At 47.8% G+C, this 20,853-nt stretch overlaps 5 protein-coding genes across 5 annotated transcripts; 4 read left to right on the forward strand and 1 right to left on the reverse strand.

Annotated features, from left to right (window-relative positions):
- Window positions 1–6,667: 6,667 nt before the first annotated feature.
- F5891DRAFT_1186533 (uncharacterized protein) lies at window positions 6,668–7,196 on the forward strand (the record flags this gene model as incomplete). The annotated part of the gene is made up of 2 exons (XM_041366713.1): window positions 6,668–7,032; window positions 7,085–7,196. 2 exons carry the CDS (start codon window positions 6,668–6,670, stop codon window positions 7,194–7,196), a joined length of 477 nt encoding a protein of 158 aa, XP_041227992.1.
- Window positions 7,197–8,297: 1,101 nt separating this feature from the next.
- On the forward strand, window positions 8,298–8,774 carry F5891DRAFT_1216475 (uncharacterized protein; the record flags this gene model as incomplete). The annotated part of the gene is made up of 1 exon (XM_041369319.1): window positions 8,298–8,774. One exon carries the CDS (start codon window positions 8,298–8,300, stop codon window positions 8,772–8,774), a length of 477 nt encoding a protein of 158 aa, XP_041227993.1.
- Window positions 8,775–12,483: 3,709 nt separating this feature from the next.
- On the reverse strand, window positions 12,484–12,910 carry F5891DRAFT_921832 (uncharacterized protein; the record flags this gene model as incomplete). Its single annotated transcript, XM_041373794.1, has 2 exons — window positions 12,484–12,750; window positions 12,803–12,910. Coding segments are annotated over 2 exons (375 nt in total), but the record flags the coding sequence as incomplete, so codon positions are not given.
- A 1,742-nt stretch (window positions 12,911–14,652) lies between these two features.
- Window positions 14,653–15,212, forward strand: F5891DRAFT_1216484 (uncharacterized protein; the record flags this gene model as incomplete). Its single annotated transcript, XM_041369320.1, has 2 exons — window positions 14,653–14,898; window positions 14,948–15,212. 2 exons carry the CDS (start codon window positions 14,653–14,655, stop codon window positions 15,107–15,109), a joined length of 408 nt encoding a protein of 135 aa, XP_041227995.1. The 3' UTR covers window positions 15,110–15,212.
- A 3,870-nt stretch (window positions 15,213–19,082) lies between these two features.
- On the forward strand, window positions 19,083–19,712 carry F5891DRAFT_949182 (uncharacterized protein; the record flags this gene model as incomplete). Its single annotated transcript, XM_041374855.1, has 2 exons — window positions 19,083–19,367; window positions 19,428–19,712. 2 exons carry the CDS (start codon window positions 19,083–19,085, stop codon window positions 19,710–19,712), a joined length of 570 nt encoding a protein of 189 aa, XP_041227996.1.
- Between the last annotated feature and the right edge of the window lie 1,141 nt (window positions 19,713–20,853).

The following is a 20,853-nucleotide window of genomic DNA, read 5'->3' on the forward strand; positions in this document are numbered from 1 at the left end:
AAGCAAAGGGGAGTGACTTGACGCCAATAGTGCTATCGATCAACGCTGGGAGGACCATTCCTCGCTAGATTGCCTTTACATAGTGCATCATAAGCATAATGTTGTTTGAGTTATCCACAACCTTTTTCTTTCCTGCTCGCTTGTATTTACTGCGCTCTGCACTTAAAATTATGTTAATTTGAATGTTCACTTCACTAACTCTATATATTAGTTAGACCAAAATAGAATGCATCCAAGTATCCCATCCCGCACGCCAAGATACAAATGGTCAATGCTGTATGTTCAAGTTCAGCTTGAACTGGTCAACGGCTTAATTTGGTCTGCTTCAATCGAAACTTCATGTCGGTTGCACTGTAACAGTAGGTGTACTGGTACACTCAGGCTCGAAGGTGCAATGCGCTTTTCTGAAACGCTTTGGATTAGCTTTTTCCTCTTTCTCCTAATGGTCACCATGTCCTGCAATGCCCCGGGATGCTCTTGGCAAAGAACGACAGACAATTGAGCACTCAATAGGCATCGCACGAATTGTCACTTCTACAAGAGAGTCAGCACTCTTGCAAGCCAAAAAAGACAAGATCGCGCGAAAGATGCAGCTCTTTCAAATCTGGTATCTGTCACAGTGAGTGGGTTTCTGCTTTGAAATAGAACATTCAATCATCGTTATTGTCAACCTCAGAGACTCCCAGCCATATGACATGTGAGGGACCGTCCGAGCCTGAAACCAATTGCGCCTTGTAGCCTTGTAGGGCCAGTATCGATGGCTGTTGGGTTATGCAACACCTCCAAGTCCAGTCTCGTAGACTTGCGGCACCCCCTCAACTCGCAGAACCGGCAAACTAATGAAAGTGATTTTGAGATGGGCTCCATTGGGAGTGATTCTGGAAATGTGTGGGACTATCATTCAGGTTCGTATTTCCTTGCCCAGGGTAGCAGCCATCTTCTGGTGTATTTACCAATTGCTCGAATCTTTCAGAGGAAACTGTACTCCCTATGAGACGAATTCCTAGACCTCTCGACGATCTCGAATTTCCACAAGATGATCTTAATCATTCCGACAACACTATCATTGGACCAGCTCAAATGGCTTCACTACCTGCCCAATCCAGGATACAGTGTGTTCTTTTAATGCTAAGAGACACCCTCCAGACCTCTTTCAATTCATTTGGACTTTCCCGGCTATACCCTCGTCAGCCTTCTTTTGAGCCAGATCGATTCGTTCCCTCCTCGTTACTTGCCAAAACGTCTCCGACAGCTACCCAGGGAGCTGATTGTCCGCAAAAGATCTCTGCACTGCCCTACCCTTTTGCTAACATGACTATCTATCGGCTCATGTCCTGGATGCATTCCGGTAGTAATATGATATCTGAAACCAAAGTCTCGCACCTTGTCAAAGACGTAATAATGGCAGATGATTTCAACCCTAAGGACCTTGAGACCTTCTCAGCAAGGCGGAGCTTGCGAGAATTGGATAAGGATGAGAAGGGGAGAAGAGTTACCTTTCCAGATGACTGGATCGAGACCAGCATCACTATTGGCATTCCGACAAAGTCAAAGGAGGACGACCCTCAGCTGTATACCATTCCCGGTTTCCATTATTGTCCTCTCGTCGAGGTCATACGTGCAGCATTCACAGATGTCCAAGCCAGGGCATTCCATCTATTACCTTTCCAACGGCTGTGGAAAGATCCTCTGAATGGCCACCAAGAACAGATTTTTGACGAGCTTTACACCTCTGATGCGTGGCTGGAGGCCCAGGACGACCTACAGAAGTTACCAAAGGAGCCTGGATGCTCGTTGGAACGCGTCATCGCAGGTCTGATGCTATTCTCCGATGCAACTCACCTGGCAAACTTCGGGACTGCGAAGGCTTGGCCACTTTATATGCATTTCGGAAATCTGACGAAATACGCACATTCGTCGCCCCTATCAGGAGCATGTCACCTTGTTGGTTTTCTACCCTCGGTAAGTTCTCTTTGACATAGCGCACCTATGTATCGTCATTGACGATATCAGCTTCCTGATAGCGTGAAGGATATCTTGAGTAGCATGTCTCACATATCGAAAACAGGCATGGTGTCCCTTCATACTCACTGTCGCAGGGAGCTGTTTCATTCCTGCTGGGAAATCTTATTGGATGAGGACTTTATTTTCGCATATCGTCATGGTATTGTTTGACGTGCGCTGACGGAGTAATGCAGAGGATCTTTCCTCGAATATTCACATATTCTGCCGATTATCCTGAAAAGTATATTTTTCCAGGGACCTTGTCAAAAAATTTGACTTGCTGATTTATTTACAGGGTTTTAATCACAACGATCAAAGATATGGGCTTGTGTCCGTGCCCTCGCTGTGTCATGCCAAAAAGCCTGTTCAGTTCTCTCGGCCTCGTAAGGGACATGCGAAGTCATATAGCCAACCTTCGAGTGTACGCTATGGCAAGGATTGTCCAGGCTCGTGATTTTATTTACAGATGCGGAAATACGGTAGACGGTGTAAAGGTAGACCATACTCTTGGAGAGGGTTCATGAGTGCCTACTCTAGTAAGCAAAACTGCTGTCTTACTGCATTTTATGTCCAGCTCACACCATGAACTCGCAGAATCAATTTTTCAAAAAGCTGGGTCCTCTCGGCTTTGACCCATTCCACATACTCGCCGTTGACTTCATGCACGAGTGTGAATTGGGCACTTGGAAGGCACTATTCACGCACTTAATTAGGCTTCTTTACGTCCTTCCTCAGGGTAGTGGACTTGTTGTGTCCCTTGACAACAGGTATGAGGATGGGGTATTCTTACCAAGTGTTGTTTCCTGCTAACACATCGACAAATTCCAATCTTTGATAGGTTTCGACAGGTTCCGAGTTTTGGCAATGGTGTAATTCGCAAGTTCTCGAATAATACGTCTGAGATGAAAAGACTAGCGGCACATGACTTCGAAGACATATTACAGGTTTTTTGGGGGCTATTTGTTTTCTGCATTCCGGCGCTGACAGTCCTTCATTGTTAGTGTGCAATTCCTGTCTTTGAGGGGTTGTTCCCCCCCGACCATGATGTGATCGTACAGTCTCTACTTTATCAATTTGCACAGTGGCATGCACTTACCAAACTTAGGATCCACTCAGAGTCTACAGTCAATTTTCTCAAGGAAACATTCAAGAAACTGTCCCGGAAGTTGCAGAAATTCCGAAATTGTACCTGCGCCGCCTTCGATGCTCTGGAATTGCCCAAAGAGAAAATGGCTCACCAATGAAGGGCTGCTCAACACTCTCAAATGAACGGCGCCCCTCCAGAATCAAATGGGGCGAGAATAAAGAGGTTCAATTTGAATACGTATAAGTTCCATGCGATGGGAGATTACACGTGGACGATCAGGTTCTTTGGGACCACCGATTCTTTCACAACTCAAATTGTACGTACCATCTGCATCTATTTTGTGTACCTGATATTGAAGTTAGCTAGGGAGAGCTTGCCCACAGAGCGCTGAAGGTGTTTTATCTGTTGACGAGCAAGATAGATACCCCGGCACAGCTAGCCAAGCATGAGCGTAGGCGCCGCGTACTACGGCGGGTGGCAGAAGTAGGAGACACATCCTACGGCAGTCATTCACCAGCCGATGCCCCCCCATTGACACCTTCTAATCAACATCACCATATCGCACCCACTCGGAACAATCCAGTGAAACTTTTTACATTTCTCCGAGAACATGACAGCGATTCGGCTGTTAAGGTAGAAGCTTCATTTGCATTTTGCATGCACTCTATGATTTATCCACAGCGGTTGTCAGAATTTTTTACCGAAGCTAAGGGATCATATCCTCTATAGATTGCGGGGGCTAGACATTAGCTACTGCGACCACACTTTCACGGACGAGGAACACAACTCCATCGTCATTCCCAATAACACAATGTACTCGGTGCAGACCATGCAAGTTCACTATACGACCTACGACTTGAGGCACGAATATGATACCATCAATCCCAGAACTCATGGGGATGTCATGGTGCTGTCAGGCGAGACGACGCCTAGCCACCCATACTGGTATGCACACGTGTTGGGCATATATCATATGGAGGTTTGGGTCAACGATGGGGGTCAACCCAAGAAGCAGCATCTCGAAGTTCTTTGGGTTAGATGGTTAGCAACCTTGTGGAACTATAAATGCGGTGTGACGCTCGGACCCGCGCTGGGCGGGAACGAGTGTCTTTTCATACTTGTGTCAGGAGATATAGGAAGTTACCCGCTGACATCATTCCTTATGCCTCTAACAACGAAGCCCTCCTTGGTCGCGCTTAATCCGATGGTCTTCCGTTCTCGGGTCCAATTTTCCGTTCCATCCGTCCATGTCCTTCCATGTCCGTCGAGTTCCGCTGGTGCGTGTTTATTTCTATTTGGGTTGACTAATAATGTGGTATGGCTTATTACATGTATCTGTGTGTTTCGTTCCGCGCACGTTCGCATTACATATTACTTATCTGCCTCGTTCCATCGCTACAAGTCTCGCCTATGGGTTCCGGAGACTCATGCAGTAGGATAAAATCTCGCGCATTACATACAGTAAAGTACTTCCCTTCCCTCGGACACTATCCCTTGTTTCGCGAAGTCACTTAGATGTTCTTAGTATTTTGACCAATTGACGATCTTTGACTCTCATTTACTCGAACCCGCGCATTCTCGACCGCTCCGAGAACGCACATCTAAGTTCCTTACCTAGGCTCTGTGTGAATCTGTTCCGTACGCAGGTTCAGACTAAGCATTCCATACCTAGTTATACCTCGGCTATAACCCTCGTCCATACCTAGCCGCTACCCGCGGAACTGCGCATTACCTAGTAAACCCTCGCTCTCGCTCATTTCCCATCATGCCTTCATCAGGCTCGGGCTCTCACCTTCGCTCCTACTGTCGGCTTTGCCTTCCGTCCATCGTGTTCGTTCTTCCGCATTCCGCATCTACTCCCTTCGCATTTTACTTGAAGGAAGTGCTTCATAGCAATCCTCTTGGGTCGATATAGCACACCCGCACTCAGTAGGATTTTATTAGTGCTCTAGCTTGCTTGCTGGCCGGTCACTATTACTTCTTCACAGCGGCATGAAACATACCCGTCTGCCGAACATTGTGTTTGTAGAGGAGTCGGACCCAGACGTGTTCGGGTTCCTTGATCCAACACAGGTAATCCAAGGAGCCCACTTGATTCCTGCATTTGCATCGGGACGTGGTGTAGGCTCTCTTCGATATGGAAAATCACTAGCATGTCCTGGGGGTCAGCTGGATGACTGGGAAGAATATTATGTCGGAATGTGAGTGTACATATTCGTTGTGGTAGCGCATTAACTGGAGATTTGAACTAGATTTGCCGACCGAGACATGTTCATGCGCTATACTCATTTTGGAGTCGGACACTCAACAAAGCTGTGCAAGATTATCAAAGATTGTCTCACTTCTGAGTTGGTGGCACGAGCCGATGTCACAGGCATTGTGAACAGCGAGGATGCAGACTATGAAGTCGATGACGACGACAACGAAGGCTTTGATGAACAGGAGGACTGTCACAGTGATAACGAGGGTCTTGAAGAGTGCGATGATGAGAGCGACGGAGAACTGGACGGTGGTGCTGGGGATGATGACGGTGAAGAGGGGGACGACAGTGAAGAGGGGGACGACAGTGAAGAAGGGGATGCAGACGATGATTTTGATTATATCTCTTTCTAATTCTGCCTGCCGAAAGTTACAGCTGTACCGTTCATTAGAGAAACTGTTGATAGATGCTCACCTTTGATGACCGTGTTTCAGACTCAAACACCTCGAACGACAAACACGTATGACTTGCACTCAAAATGTGGCGACATTAAACTCATCCAGCCAGGTAAGTTCATCTGTCAGCCTTGGAAATATCTTGCGTAATTTGTTTGCCTACTGGTCCTCGCAGAGTGTCGTGGTCGCATCATAGTCTGACTAGGGGAGACTATGTCTCAGTAGCAAACAGTGCTGCGGCTCGCGGTATATGCATGCATCTGGAGAAATCTGGTGTAAGTCGAAACCAAATAATAAGTGAATGATCTTGGATATCATTGTAAGCAACGTCTTCCTTCTCTTTTGGTCGGACTAGGAGAGACCATACCTCAGTAACAAATGTTGCTACGGCTTGCGTTATATGTGCACACCTGAAGAAATTCGGTATAAATAGAACTTAAACAATAAGTGGATGATCTCGGATATCATTGTAATCGAAGCAATATTTGAATCTCATGATAAAGTCTTGTAAATACAACACAAATGATGGAATATTAGATTGCTCAACAAAAGGTACACAATTAAACTGTCATACCTTACCGGCCGGATGGTGAAAAGTCCTAACTATGTCGGAAGTGCTTATACAAATCTAGGTTAGATGACAAGTGTTAATGGCGTTTACCGGGATAAAGTCATGAATAATCATGTAGTTCAAAACATAAGCAAGGGAATATTATATTGCTCAACATGCAGGACCTAACTACGCTATTATAACTTGCCGGACATGATGGTACAAAATCACAACAAAATCACGAACTCCTCATGGTAAACTAGATTTTGAGACATCCATAGCTATGTGTTGATAACTCGAATTTCTTCCAGTATACATAACCATCTTTTGCAGGAGCAGAATTATGTCCTCATATAGTTCCCATGGCTACCATGTCAAGGACTCATCGGTTCTCTGATGACTGTGTGCAGCAAGAGAGAGAGATTCGCACACTCCACTGGAACTATGAGTTAATCCGCTCCCAAGTAAAGACAAAAGTTCCAATTGTCCTTATCGTTACAGGTTTGGAATCCTATCAACCAGAGACGGAAGACTGGTGGAGGGTTAATGAGCGAACCATCTCAAAGCTCGGGATGACCTTTGTTGGCCACGCATGTATTACCACGGCGACAATGGCAGATCCTATGTTTGTGCAGCGCCGCACTCAGTCATACAACGCTGTCTGCAAACTCATCGAGCAGTGTCACCCATCGAATAATCACACTGGACCATCACTACTATTTAGAAAGACTGCGAGGTGCGTATTCCCTATACTCTTTGTATCGCATTTCCCTGACATTTATCAGTAGCAACAATCACCCAAAGGTCGCCATCATTGGGCAGGCAAGGGCAGGCAAAAGCTCACTCGTCAATCTGATAGCGGGAGAGAACGTAGCTGTTAAGACCATGCACAAAGGGTAGGACTGATTCTGAGGGGCTTGGCTTCAGCTCATGCGCTGCGTCCCTTACCCGAGTATGTGCCCTTAATTTCAGATTGGTGTCTGAAGAAAGTCCAAAGACATCCGAAGGCACGGGAAACTTCAGAAGGACTTTCCGGACGGGTACAAGTAACTTCCGGATGAGTGCGGGAAAGTTCCGGAGGAACTTCCGGAAATTACAATGGGGTTTCGTCCTAATACAGATACATGTAATGGCTACTCAGGACTTGTCCTGAGTAGAAGCAAACAGAGGAAAGGCTGCAAGGACAAAGTCCAAAGCAGAATAGGTCCGGAGGACCGCAGGAAAGTTCCGGACGAACTTCCGGAACTTCGGATGAGTGGAGGAGTGGAGGAGCGGAGGAGCGGAGCTCTGGCCTAGGGAGAAACTCCCTAGGCCTGAGATGGATATCAACTAAGTTGGAAGACTAGAACTGATATGAGGACTTAGAGTGAAGACTAGTGCGAGGACTAATATGATATTCAGACTGAGGAACTACAGGACATATACAAGAGTTTATATACTAAGTGACTATCGGAAAGATCAATAAGCAAAGGTCCAAGGCTATGTATGAAGCATAAGCAAAGTTATCAAATGCGAGTCAGAAATGAAGCATAGGTTAACGGATCAGTAAGCATACCGGTAGTAAGTATAACCGAGGTACCGGGAACAAGGAATACCGGATAGGCTGTGTTAACGTTATGCACAGGAAATGAATTAAGAAGCTTATCGTATATCGGATAGTAAACGGATCTATACATCGGATCGGACCGGATCGGATATGGTCCGGATGAGATGCGTGGATATATAGGATGTGGCATTAGGGCAATGGAACAAGGATTAATGATGCAGGCTAGCTGCAAAGGATAAGGGATCTGGACGTGGACATGCGGATGTGGATGTGCAGAGGTGCATGGATCCGGATGGGTAGAGGACTGGAGACATGGATAGGACATCCGAAGGTCCGGATGAGGCGTGGGAATATTATCGGATGTAGGTCCGGAATACGGGATATGACAGTAGCAGAGACATCCGTTGGCGTGAGACATCCGTTGGCGTGAGACATCCGTTGGCGTGAGACGCTGCATGCTGAAGTGGAAAGAATACCTCATCAAAATCAATGACCGCTCTTACAATATATTCAATACTGTTGGACTCGAGGAATCACACCTGGAAATCCCACAGTACCTCGATGCTGTCAAGAATGCCTATATTCTCATCCAGAAGTTGGAGAGACAGGGTGGCATCGATTTACTCATGTTCTGCATGCGTGCCAGCCAACTCACTGCTACGCTTCAAAGCAATTACCGGCTCTTTCGCGAATTCCTTTGTGAAAAGAAGGTCCCCATCGTTATGGTGATCACATACCTTGAAAATGAACTTGGGGAAATGGATAACTGGTGGAGGAGAAACCAAGATATTCTCTGTCACCAGCAGTTCCGTGTCGATGGTCATGCGTGCATCACCGCCATCCGAGGCAATTGTCCAGAATGGTATGAGGAATCGCGCACCACGATCCACAACCTTGTCAAGGAGTTCACTGCTGATGGGCAGAGGCGATGATGGGAAGGAGGAGACAACCAGTTCATGTCGTTGATGCGAAAGCTGAGGGGGCTAGTCTCAGGGAAATCGCATTCGAAGAAGAATAATATTGTCCCTTGCCTCATCAAGAGGTGCGGTTTGACTCCGGACGTCACAGAGCAGTTAGCCGATAGGATTAAGAAGGACGTGGTAGAAGGAGCCACTTGACTTGACTTCCCGTGTCTGATAGCTTGTGCTCATTCCGGTTGTAGGCTTACATTGCCAGTACATTCAAGTTATAACATATTACGCGCATATCTTTGAAATTTTTCTTATGTATAATTCCCTTAATCATGCATGTCCAATCAGAAATAAGTACCCCACGTGCGCACCACAATTTCGCGTGATTCAGAATATCTTTCAGGCTGACTGTTAATTGAGTTCTGGGCGTAGTCTCCCGTAGTAGTTGGGCAGGCGGCCTTAACTTGAAGAGGAAGACAGTTGCGAACAGAGACCCTACCCTACTAGTATGTGTTGATTAGGCTTACTACACATCCGAGTCGTAGCTTCGTCTGAACAGCCAGCAGCGCTCCGTGAAGGCAAGTTCATGATGTCCTTTGATAGCACCGTCTACCTCTGAGATATAGAAACCCCATCCATCGCCCGTACGTCCCAGGAAAGATCGGAAATCTATTGATTTCAGCTCTATTCCTTACACCTCTGCCAAAGAAGGGCGATTGTGATACGGAGACGAATGATTTTCAATAAAGTCAGCATGTATTGGCCTATCTTAAGTTGTCTTACCGTGCATATCGATGAAAGGATGCGACTGGCAAGGAAGAGCGCAGAACCTCGCCAGTGACAGTGTCTAGTTTTGACCCCGTGAAACATGTTGATTTCGTCGAGGTCTTGACACTTGCCAGTTCAGTACATACACTGTCCCGCTGATTCCAGGACTCTAACACCATATGCGTCATGGATATAACTAGGGGACTAATTGTTCAACAAGGCTCTACCTGTTGGCTTCATCCCTCAACTCCTTCACAGCAATGATGACCCCCTCCTGTTGCTCTAAACCTTGCATCTCCGGACCCATCTTCAGAACATCATCCACATCTCTGATGAGATCATTGAGATTAGATTTCGAAGCGTTTTGCATATACTTCCTTGTGCGTTCCACAAGGACAAGGAGCTCGAAATCGTGTGTTCTGCGAATGGTATAGGGAAGATAATACCACGCGCATCTCATCACGTCCTACCACTGCTGCTCTGTAATAGAATCGAGCGATGGAACTGACATTTGTGCAGGTGTGATTTGGATGAGGATACCTGCTATGTAAAAGGCATGTTGGCTGTAGTCTTCATAATTGCAGTATTTTGGAATCATGCTAATGCACCGATCGATATGGTGATCTTCAGACAAATGAGGACGCCAGTTGGAATTCCTCGCGAGGGCACAGACCAGTTCGACATAGCACAAGTTGTGGTCATGATCGAAAAAGTGGTCAGCATCATCATTGGTGGGTGCTGTACCTGGGTGTGGAAAAAGTACGGACAGAATAGCGGAGGAGAGCCTGCATAAAACTGTGTCCCATAGGCTTGCATCATCAATGGCATTGATTGAGGCAATTTCGTCTCGGGCACTGTGAGCAGCGCAAAGAGCAGTATGGCGTAAGTGGGGAGGCATGTTACTGTCCATGCAGGCGATGAGGCTCTGGACGAACAGATGTTGTTTAGCGGGGCTGCAGCTCACTCCCATGCTACCCAATAGCAAGAGGATGTCATATGCCGCTTCATGGTCGGCAGCATAGATGTAGTCAAGGTAGTCCACCAACCAGTCGAACTCTTCTGGTGTGCGGGAACCGCATTGCAAAGGCAGGGAAGCATCCCACAACTGGGAAGGGTCACGAGATACATTGGCAGCAGCGAACGTGAAGTGCAGTGCCTTTCGCAGAGCTGCCAATGAAACAGAGTCATCATTCTGTTCAGATGACCTCACTCGTGAATAAATCTTCCTGCACACTTCCAGGTTCCGCATGGTGTGGGATGAAGGATCGTGATATCCAGCAAGCTCGAGGATGCGACAGATAACGTCAAGGAGGTTCCATGCCTGATATGCGACTCCTGTACTATCTTCGTCGAGCTCACCTCCATCCCATGCCCAGAGAGCCTTTTGGAACTGCGGCAAAAAGAGGCCACTGAGTTTAGGCAGAAAAGAACTACATGATTTCTTTGTTAATCAAGGTAGAAAAACCACCAAATAAGTCGATGGCACCTTTTATCAATCCAAACTATGTCTTTCTTGTCAACCTGAGTCCCGACCATGACGCAAGCAAGAAGTGTGCAATTGGCTATGTTTTGGGGCAACGGAGGGGATGGAGAGGATAGCAATTTTGATATCACTGTTATCATGAGGTCTTCTATGTCTGTGTTCACTCGTCCAGTAACAAAGTGATAAGGAAGAAGATGCGACAGCCGCTCAAGGACGGAGTCAGGGCAAGCCTCTGACACAAGCGGAGCATACGTAAAACTATTTGGACTACAAAGATTTATGGTCATGTGTAGAACCGTGCGGTCTGTTGTACAGATGCCTCTGCGGAAAATCTCCCAAAACACGTCAGTGTCTTCTCTATCGTGGGCAATGAAATAGTCACAGCCAGGATGTGCCTGAAGAACACGTCCATAGTATAGATGAGTCAGAGCTGTTGTACATGCTGAGGCCTTCTCCTCCAACGATGGTACAATGTTTCCTTGAATATCGCCGCAACTCATAAAAATATCAGACAGCTGATGCAGCATGTCTGAAACGTCAAGATCCAAGGGCCATTCCACCTGCGGAACAAGTTTGGCAGTAGCAAGAACTACTTCAGGATCAGTGGATGTCTCAAGCAACCACTTGATACTAGGTGCCTCTAGATCGCTGGTGGATATGTCCCAGAGGTCTAGGGTAAGGATAGATTCCTCCTCCACCAAAACATCTGGATCCTGGTCGGGTGGTTGTGCCTCTGAGTCCCCTACCTTTGTCGAAGGGCACGGAGCCAAAGAACGCAACCCTTTGCGAAGCACGGCAGATAATAGCTGAAGAGACCGTTGTGCGAATGCGCCAGAAGCGTACACAAGGCCTGGGGGGTGAAATGAGCAATGGGTATCCTGTGTAAGAGAATATAAGAACATCACCTGCAAGCGCTTCATAAGATCCGGTCCAACTTGATTTGAGGGCCCCAAGTATTCCTAGCAACACGCCTGATTAGAAATGGTCAAAATAGGAGAACACGTAAGAAAATATGGCTCACCATGCGCTGACGTCTTGAGCTGCTGGAAATACCTGAAGACTCGTTTGAATACAGGGCGTAGAACCCCTGCAATGTTGATTCAGATGAGGGATGACCACAAGAATTCACGAAATGATCTTACTGTCAATGCCCGACATACATAAGATCATTGACATTGGTGTCTGAAATGGACAAGAAGGCGATATCAAACATGCCATCACTGTCAGCAAATAGAACAGAAATCCAGAGACCATTGTGGCAATGATCACCCAAGCGATGCTGGGCTGCTGATACCACATGTGTGCACCAAGGGCGATCTCAAAGAGAAAAATGGAGACCTGAGGCAAGACGGGAAAGGATTGTATGACAGCATCGAAATACCACATGATGAGACCGTCAAACATCTCTTGTCTGCGCTTTCCTCGGTTCTCCAGCAAGCCACAACCATATCCATATCTGTAGAACTTGTAATATCCAAGCCATTGCCTGCCTAGGACAGCCCCGAATGCTGCTAGCAAGCTCATGGACAAGCTTGCATATGCAATCATTTGGATCCTCACAGCCGACGCAGGTGGCGACCACGTAGATGCTGGGTCTACAGGCGTGGAGCCCGCAGCAATGAGGTTTCCGAGTCCAATCTGCACGAGTTGCGCGAGAAGGGCATTCGTGGTGTCGCTGGGGTCAGGACTGAGATTGGACTCCATGGCAACAATGAAAGATGAGCTAACAGTGGAAAAAAGACCAGACTGATCAAATATCAGTCTCACAACGGATCAAAGATGAAGGTGCGAAACCTACGAAGAGCAAGATACTCTCCATGTCATTGGTGTATTGGTCGAGAAACTTCTGGTCATGTTCCGCTGTGACTTGTCCGTAAAACCCCCAGAAACGATACCGATTGTCCTCATCACTCATCGACGCAATCGTCGAGTTCTGGAGAACATCTAGTACTTTCTCCATGACATGTGCTCTGCATGTAGGGTGTCGTCAGCTACTATCACTTGCCTAATTTGTCGCTCACAATTCTCTTAGAGTCGGCTGGTCCTTTTCTGTCTGGCTGAGATAATTCATTGGCTTTATTTAAAATTGCCATCAATAGGGACTTACGAAGCTAAATCGCCGTCCTGTAAGACTTTAGGAGCACTTTCCTGTTCGTGATGTTCTAATGAATCGGAAGGCCCAGTGTTTGAGCTGCAGTTCTCATGAGTTACATAGAGGCACCAGAACAGAATTATTTACATTCCTGATGGTGGATTCACCGCTGAGAGTCCACCATTTTCCTTCTCCCTATCTTCCTGTTATATTGGTGACAGATCTCAGGAATCAGTCACTTACTCTGAATCCTCTGGGGGTCCCAGAGTCTGGTCTGGGGCAAGCTGCTCATTGGCATGGACACCCTGGTTCTCAGCACCGTCAGTGCTCGACATTAAGTCCGACATGAGTAAGTGAGAGCTAAGAATATTTGGATCCATAATACAAGGCAGTGGAATCGGAAAGAGTCTGAGCGCACATATATAAGCTGTGGTGGTACACAGCAAGCTGGTTGAGCGCCTGAAATCATCACGAACATGTCATTCTTGATGCTGAGGGTGTCCACGAATGTCGCCATCTTGGTGTAAGTTCGTAAGTCGTGAATACACAGGCTATAGTGTCAGATTTAAGCATAAAAGTGTCTGATTAGACACAGACCTTTATGCTTAAACTGTCTAGTTCCCTGATGTTTGTATCTTGATGCTTAAAGGCTTCTTCATACATGCCTGCTTTATGCTTCAAGCTTCTCGTGTCTGCGATGATGCTTAAAGCTTCTCGTCATGCATAAAATCCCTTTTTTGGTAGGCTAAAATGGCCCTTTCCCCCTTTCCGGCTTCTCCCTGCCCTTTGCAGCTTCTTCCTTCTCCTTTGCAGCTTCTGTTGTCCCTTTGCAGCTTCTCGTCCCCCGGTGCGTTCTGTCGGATCCAAATGTTCAGGCACCTCTACGCCGATGCATGGGAACCTACGTGAGATCTGGGTGTGCCCTGTTGCCATTGGGGGTGGAATCAGTGCAGGTGTGTTGTGCCACGTCCACCATGCTAACCAACGTTCAATGTCAGTGCTTTCACCATCTTTCACTCTTTTTGGTCCGTTTTTTTCTACCCATCTACTTTCATTACTGTTATTGTAATTGATTGTAAAACAGACGCGATGTCCAAAGGCGACTGGTCCGCTTGTAATTTATAAAGTGATATTTGGGTCATAATGGTCCGAAAAGCTCGCAGGAGCTGTCTCGAAAGCTGAGAACTTGTGGCAAAATAACCAGGTGCTGACTTTGAGGCAATACTGTTTGTCACATTCATTTGTCCTGAAGTGTCTCCCATTTAAGTGAACCAACTGTTATGGTAAGTTACCTCACGTGCAGCCTTCAATGTTTCAATGTTTCAGCAATTTCAACATTCATTCATTCATTTGTTAGTACAGGTCTTGTGAAATCGTTCGAGTGGAACTTTCATTACCACCAGAATCGACATCAGTAGCAGGCGGTTGATGGTCTTGGTATGGTACATGTTTGCAAACAATATTGCCTTCAATCTGTCTTGTGTCTGATGCACATGCGTCCACTTTAGCTCAAAGTTCCCAAGTTGACCACATTTCGGTTTCCTCCCAAAGCTATCATGACGCCATTCATTTTCCTCACGTACTTTTATCTTCTTGCACCACCACCCCCTGGCACGACATTGTTCTCTATCCCTGCCACCACCGTGGATACATTCTTTTCCCCAGCAAACGCGATTAAAAACTTCACTGGTCTCAGTTTTGCTGCTCAGACTCTTGCTACGATACTCGGTGTTATCCACACAGCTGAAGGGCTGTATACCTTGTCACTTTGTAGGTGTTCTGTGAAAGGCTTGGCAGTAACGGTGAGTTTGTCTGATGAGTCTTCGAGTCTTGTGCTTAAACTCTGTTCAGGCTGTTTATGTCGGCTGTTCTATGTTGTTCGGAGTTCACATATGGAAAGACCTCAAAATCTGCATTCAGGAGAAACGCACTGAAGCTGCGACAAAGGGACAGAATTTCTTTCCTGGCATGCAGCGTGGTGGGAGGAGCAGGCCGTTCGCAGGACTGGCTTGACCGCAGCAGAACGGGAGGGTATGCACGGATATGCCAGACGCCAGGCTGCGATGCGGAGGGCTACGCGAGACCGATTCCTAGCCCTGTGGAGTGTAGTACTGGTTCTCCTGCAGTTACCATTGCCTGTCGCCCCATAGGATATTGATGCTTACATATTAATATTAACCTGTTTTGATGGCTTCTGTTTGATGTATGAGAAGAGTAGGACACTGATAAGATCAGGAACACAGATCCAGAATACTGCTCGAGATCCAGGCAAGATTGGGCAAGATCTGGGCAAGATTAGGTAGTGCAAGGCCTGATGTCAGCACGGTCTGTATGGTGATGCTTGAAGCTCAAATGCTATCATGCTGTAGTGCAGTTATCTTGGCGGTGATGCTTAATATCGAGGATTAGACGCATTTTTGCATAAAGGTGTGTGTCTAATTAGACAGTTTTATGCTTAAGCCCAGCAAGTACAGGTGGAATACAAGCCAAGCCAAGGGACCTATTCTTCTCGCTTAGATTGGAAATTCGACACGTTCTGGATTTGTGGTCGGGTGTCACAGTATAAGCCATAGGGCCAGCTATGTACAGTGACAAAGCCTGCTGCGGCAATCAGCATGCCAAAGTTGAATGCTGAACGTTGGGAAGCCATCCTATTATTATTTGTTGCATATCACCCCAGGATTCCCATTAAGGACTGCCCTTGCCCCTGGCCAGCCTAGGTACCCTGTTCTGGGGCAGGGGACGTGCTGGTCCTGGGCGCTGTCAGTGCTCGATGCTTTTTACACGAATAAGTGAGAGCTAGTATATGTATTTGGATCCAAAATAAAAGCCAGTGGAATGAGGAAGAGTCTGAGCACACAGAGATAAGCACAAGGTGGTTGAGCGCAGTCGAGTGCCTATAACCATCACGAACACGTCCAAGTCTCAAATTGTTGACGCTCAGTGCTCGGGTGTTCGTGAACTGCCAATTTAGGTGTAGCGTGACTGATAAGTGCAATTATCACTGAGCCAAACCGAGTGACTTAGGGTTAAGGTTCCTGCTAGTTTTGTTCTCGAATCTCGATCACGTCGAGCAGGCTGTCGAACTACATACGTTACTAGGATTTGTCCACTGCCATGTGAGATATGATCTTCCTTCGTCTGTAAAGTGAGACCTTTGACCGAGTCATGGGTCGATTATATAACAGAGAACTAGCTAAGTATCTTTGGATAGAAATCCTCTGTGGACCTTATTTTGATTGAGCACTACGCTTGCCATCTAGCAGCGCAATGCACGCATGACATGTGTCTACCAAGTCAAGGGTCAGATGACTCATGATTTAATATCGATTTCAGTTCATGTTAGTGCACGTCATATGCACGTGAGCGATATGAACATCGTGTGTGGAGTTTAGAGGTTGGAATACCAACCATGGATGACATATATATATCTTACCTGCCATCATTCCCCTCTTCCCTCAGTCCGTTACATCAGACTGAGGGTAAGTCACTTATTGTTATCACGCCGTACCTAGATTACTCATGTATCACTCATAGAGACTGATACTGTCTAGGTACTTGCTAATATAGTCCGTTACATCAGACTGAGGAGACTGATACTGTCTAGGTTCTTATAGTTCATGTTCTTTGACAACAGTATCGATGTCTCACACGTAGAAGCCCCATCCATCACTCGGACTTCCCAGGAGACAGATGGCAAAGCCTACGTTGAGGAAACGTGGACGGCCCATTAAGAACTGACCACCTCGAAGGGCAGGGTGATATGGAGCATGAGGAAGGAGACGAAGACGGCGCAGGTGAGGACTCACTTCTGGTGGGCAAATTCATCGATTTCAGTGTTATTCCTTACACCTCTGCCAAAGAAGGGTGCTTTTTAATAGATCAGTGTTTGTCGCCCCATCTTTGTTTTCCCATGCATACCGATGAAGGGATGTGACTGGGGCAGAAACCTCACCAGTGACGGCATATAGTTTTAAGCTCATGGAACAATCTTCCCTGCACCCCGGTCGATGTTTACATTTGGTCTCTTGAATATTTGCATCTCATGCTCGCTGTTCCTGACATATGTCAACAAGTCAAATAATTCAATATCAATTTCGTTCATGTCTTGATACTTCCCACTTCTACACAAGCACCGCCCTGTGACTCCAGGACTCTAACACAACATGCAAGCGCCATCATAATTAGACTAATAATTGTTGACGTCGACTAAGCTCTCCAGCATGTTCCTCACTGTATCCCTCAACTTCTTCACCGCAATGGTGACTGCCCCTCCTTCCTCTAGATCTTGCATATTGAGTCCCATCTCTCCATACTGTCGAGAACATCATCCACTTTTCCGATGAGATTCTCGAGATCAGATTTCGAAGCGATCTGCATATACGTCTCTCGAAAACAACACCGTCCGCATGCGGGCGTGACGCTTCGGCAAATGCTGTTTCATCGATGACGTGAGCATTGGAACGTCTTTCTTGCTTTCTTGCTTTGATCGCAATGGCACAGACCCCCGGAACTGCCGTTTTCTCGTCCCATCCCCTGATCCCCATCCTGCGCAATCAAGCTGATCCGCACCTGTGCTTCTTTTCCCCCTGCAGATCTCAATCCCTCCAATCCCTCTCGCTGTCGCGCGTGGACTCTTGTCTGCCTTGCCGAACGAGTCGTCCTCGTCCTCGTCTACGAGCCCCTCTGCCAACCCAGGAGGCAGCCTGCACGTGGGCGGAGCCCTAGCCCTTGCCGCCATATTCCTCTCATTCCTCTTCCTCCTGGTCACCTATCACTGGTGGAGGCCAATCATCCCCATCGATTCTTTTTGTGGCTGTCTTCCGGTCCCCCGCCGCCGACGGTGCAGGTCAAACGACTGCGCCAACATCATCAGGATGACCTCGCTCGGTCATGCTGCCACTGCCACTCTCTCCACTCACCTCGTTACTGCTGCCACGGATGGCTCTGTCGCTGACCGTGACTCGTTCTGGAGCGCCGATGCTGGTGAAGTCGAGCACGTCGAGTCTGCTGACACGCACAGCGGAGGCCGAGGAGTCCAGGACTCACCTAATGCAGACCAGGCCCTCCCTTTCCCACTCCGATTTCGACCAGACAGAGAGCCCGAGGTCCAGTACATCTCCATGTGAGTCGCTCGTCTCTTTCGCCTTCTTCCCTCATGGCTGACTCGGATAAATGCCGCCCATGGTAAGCTCCAACATGACTGTCAAAGCACTGTAGAAACTGTGCCATGAGCTTGGGCTCCCTTCCACTGGCACCAAGTCCATCCTTCGCGAGCGGCTGGAAGTTTTCAGTGGAGACCGAGATTTGTGGGATAGGTATGTGAATCTTCCCAAACATAACCCTAGTCACGCTCACCTGCTATTGTCCCTTTCAAAGGCTCCGGCCGGGGGCTCACAAACCTCACAAAGGCCCACGCGTGTGCTCGATGAGCAAGCCCAAGGCCAGCCGCCCCAAGCAATCCGCGCAGCGTCGCGAGCAGTTGCTTGGTGTGACAGTCGCACCAAGCACTTCGGGCACCAGCGTCAGTTGGTCCAAGGACACGCGAATGGCACCGGAAATCAGGGCGCTGCTACCTTGGGTGAGTGCCTTCGTGAGAGACGACATGACACCGCTGAACTGATATGCTGGTGGGCAGGCTGATGCCATCACCAGCGCGTACCCATATGAGCCGACGGATGGTATGCCGATGCCAGCAAGTTCTCCAGACCCACCCAGCCACAGCACACCCAGCGTACTGCACCCTTCCGCTACTTCGGATGCCATCATCCAGGACGTGGGCACGAGGCTCATCGAAATCGTTCAAGGTGCCCTCCAGCCAATCGCGGCTGGCTCGATGCCGTCTGTTAGGCCCCAGGCAGCTGACATAGTAGACACGGTAAGTAGTGATTCCCCCCACAATCAATCTGTTTAAACTGACTCGGCAGCATGTTTCAAACAGGGTGCAATCAGCGCAGCTACAACTGCCTGCCAACAACCTCCTTCGATGGTGGAATTGGGCAGCTCGAACAAGCTGCATGTTCTCAACCTTGGGTATGGCACCATTCTCCAACTGGTGGATGACAACATCCCAGATCCCCCCGCTGTCAGCTTTGCCAATGATATCCTGCGTCTCAATGCAATGTGGGACGACGATACGGTGCACTGGTTGAACGAGTCCATCATCACCATCCAAGGCCACCCCATCGCTGTCAAGTACTGGCCATTGCTCTACCACTATTGCCACAATCAGCAATGGAAGGGCACGAAAAGCAAGTGGACTGACTGGCGGGTAAGTGCCTCCGCTATCACAGCTTCCCTTACAGATCTGATCCTCCTCCTGGTTGTGCAGGATGTCGTCGAACACTACCGGCGGGGCACCCCAGATCACTTCTGGGCTGACTTCAAGACTGACAGTGTTGAGCGGATGAAATTCACTGCCATTGTCCAGAAACTCTGTGATGAGCGCAAGGCAGAACATACCGCATTGGTGGAGCGCACTCACCGAGAATTCCACGCTGAGTTCGACGACCTTTTCACTTACCAGCAAGGAGGAGAGGGGCATGTGATGACGAAGCCGTCTGCCATCGCGAGGAAATACATTGAGTTGACGACTGGACTTGTGGTGGACGACTGACAATGGACAGTAACTAGCAGTAATACCATAGCTTTCCTGTGAATGACACCTGATGCTACACCTTCCGTTGACTTGGAGGCCCGGAGGGCTCATGCTTAAGCCTTGTTTGCATGTGTATTTGTTTGAAAACATTGAGGAAAAAAGGGGCCACAATTCACATAAGGGGCTTTCAGTGTATCTCGCCACCTCCCACATCAACCATAACTACATTGAACACCAGACTCGTTCACAAGGTAGGCCTCATTTCATGAGGGTACCACCATACTGATGGATCGGCATAGCGTCCACCATTGTCAGCACCAGTCAACAACAATTACACTAAAGTGATGGGCCAGGGTGATGCGAGTCCGGAGCCTGAACTTATGATGGATGCCGAGATACATGACAGCAATGTCAGACACTTTGCCCAGCTTGGCTTTGCGCTATCCGTCAAGACCCTCGCAAAACAACATGGATTTCATGAAAATGCTGTCCGGAACGTTTACATGCAACTGAATGACTATGCGGAGGCAATGGAAGTCATCGAGGAGATGCGGGATGCTGCAGAGGAACAGGCTGTGGTTGCGATACTGAAAAGAAAGGAGGAGGACGTCAAAGAGGAGGAGGATTTCAAAGAGGAGGAGGATGTCAAAGAGGAGGAGTAAATGTTCAAAATCTTCGAGACAAGTACTAGTAGTATCTATGTTAACCCACTGCGCTCCAAGTCCTAGTAAATAGCACACCGCAACCGATGGTAACCGACAGCGATGAAAGTGTATATGTTAGCGGTGTCATCAAGACGAGCAAAAGTGAGTGTATAAGTGGCAGGAAGAAAAATGCAACAAAAACCACAATGCACTCAATGAGCCACCTTCACCAGACAGCTGGTGAAGCAAACTGGTACTGGCTCATGTTTTGGGATACCTGGTGAAGACGAAGCTGAAACGATGCGAGCCGTACAATCCTCCATACCTGGGAGCGTTGGAGGAGATGCTGTTGATGCTGGAGATGTTGATGTTGAATAACTTGGGTCCTTGACCTACGAAATCCTTCTTGACCATGTCCTCGCTCCCAGATACTGACACATCTCACGCTCCATCTGGTGAATTTCGCGCAATTGGAACATGCTGATGCAAAATCGGTGTACATACCCTCTTTGCGG

Source organism: Suillus fuscotomentosus (genome assembly GCF_016647785.1).
Source record: "Suillus fuscotomentosus strain FC203 chromosome Unknown F5891scaffold_17, whole genome shotgun sequence".
NCBI classification, from domain to species: Eukaryota; Fungi; Basidiomycota; class Agaricomycetes; order Boletales; family Suillaceae; genus Suillus; species Suillus fuscotomentosus.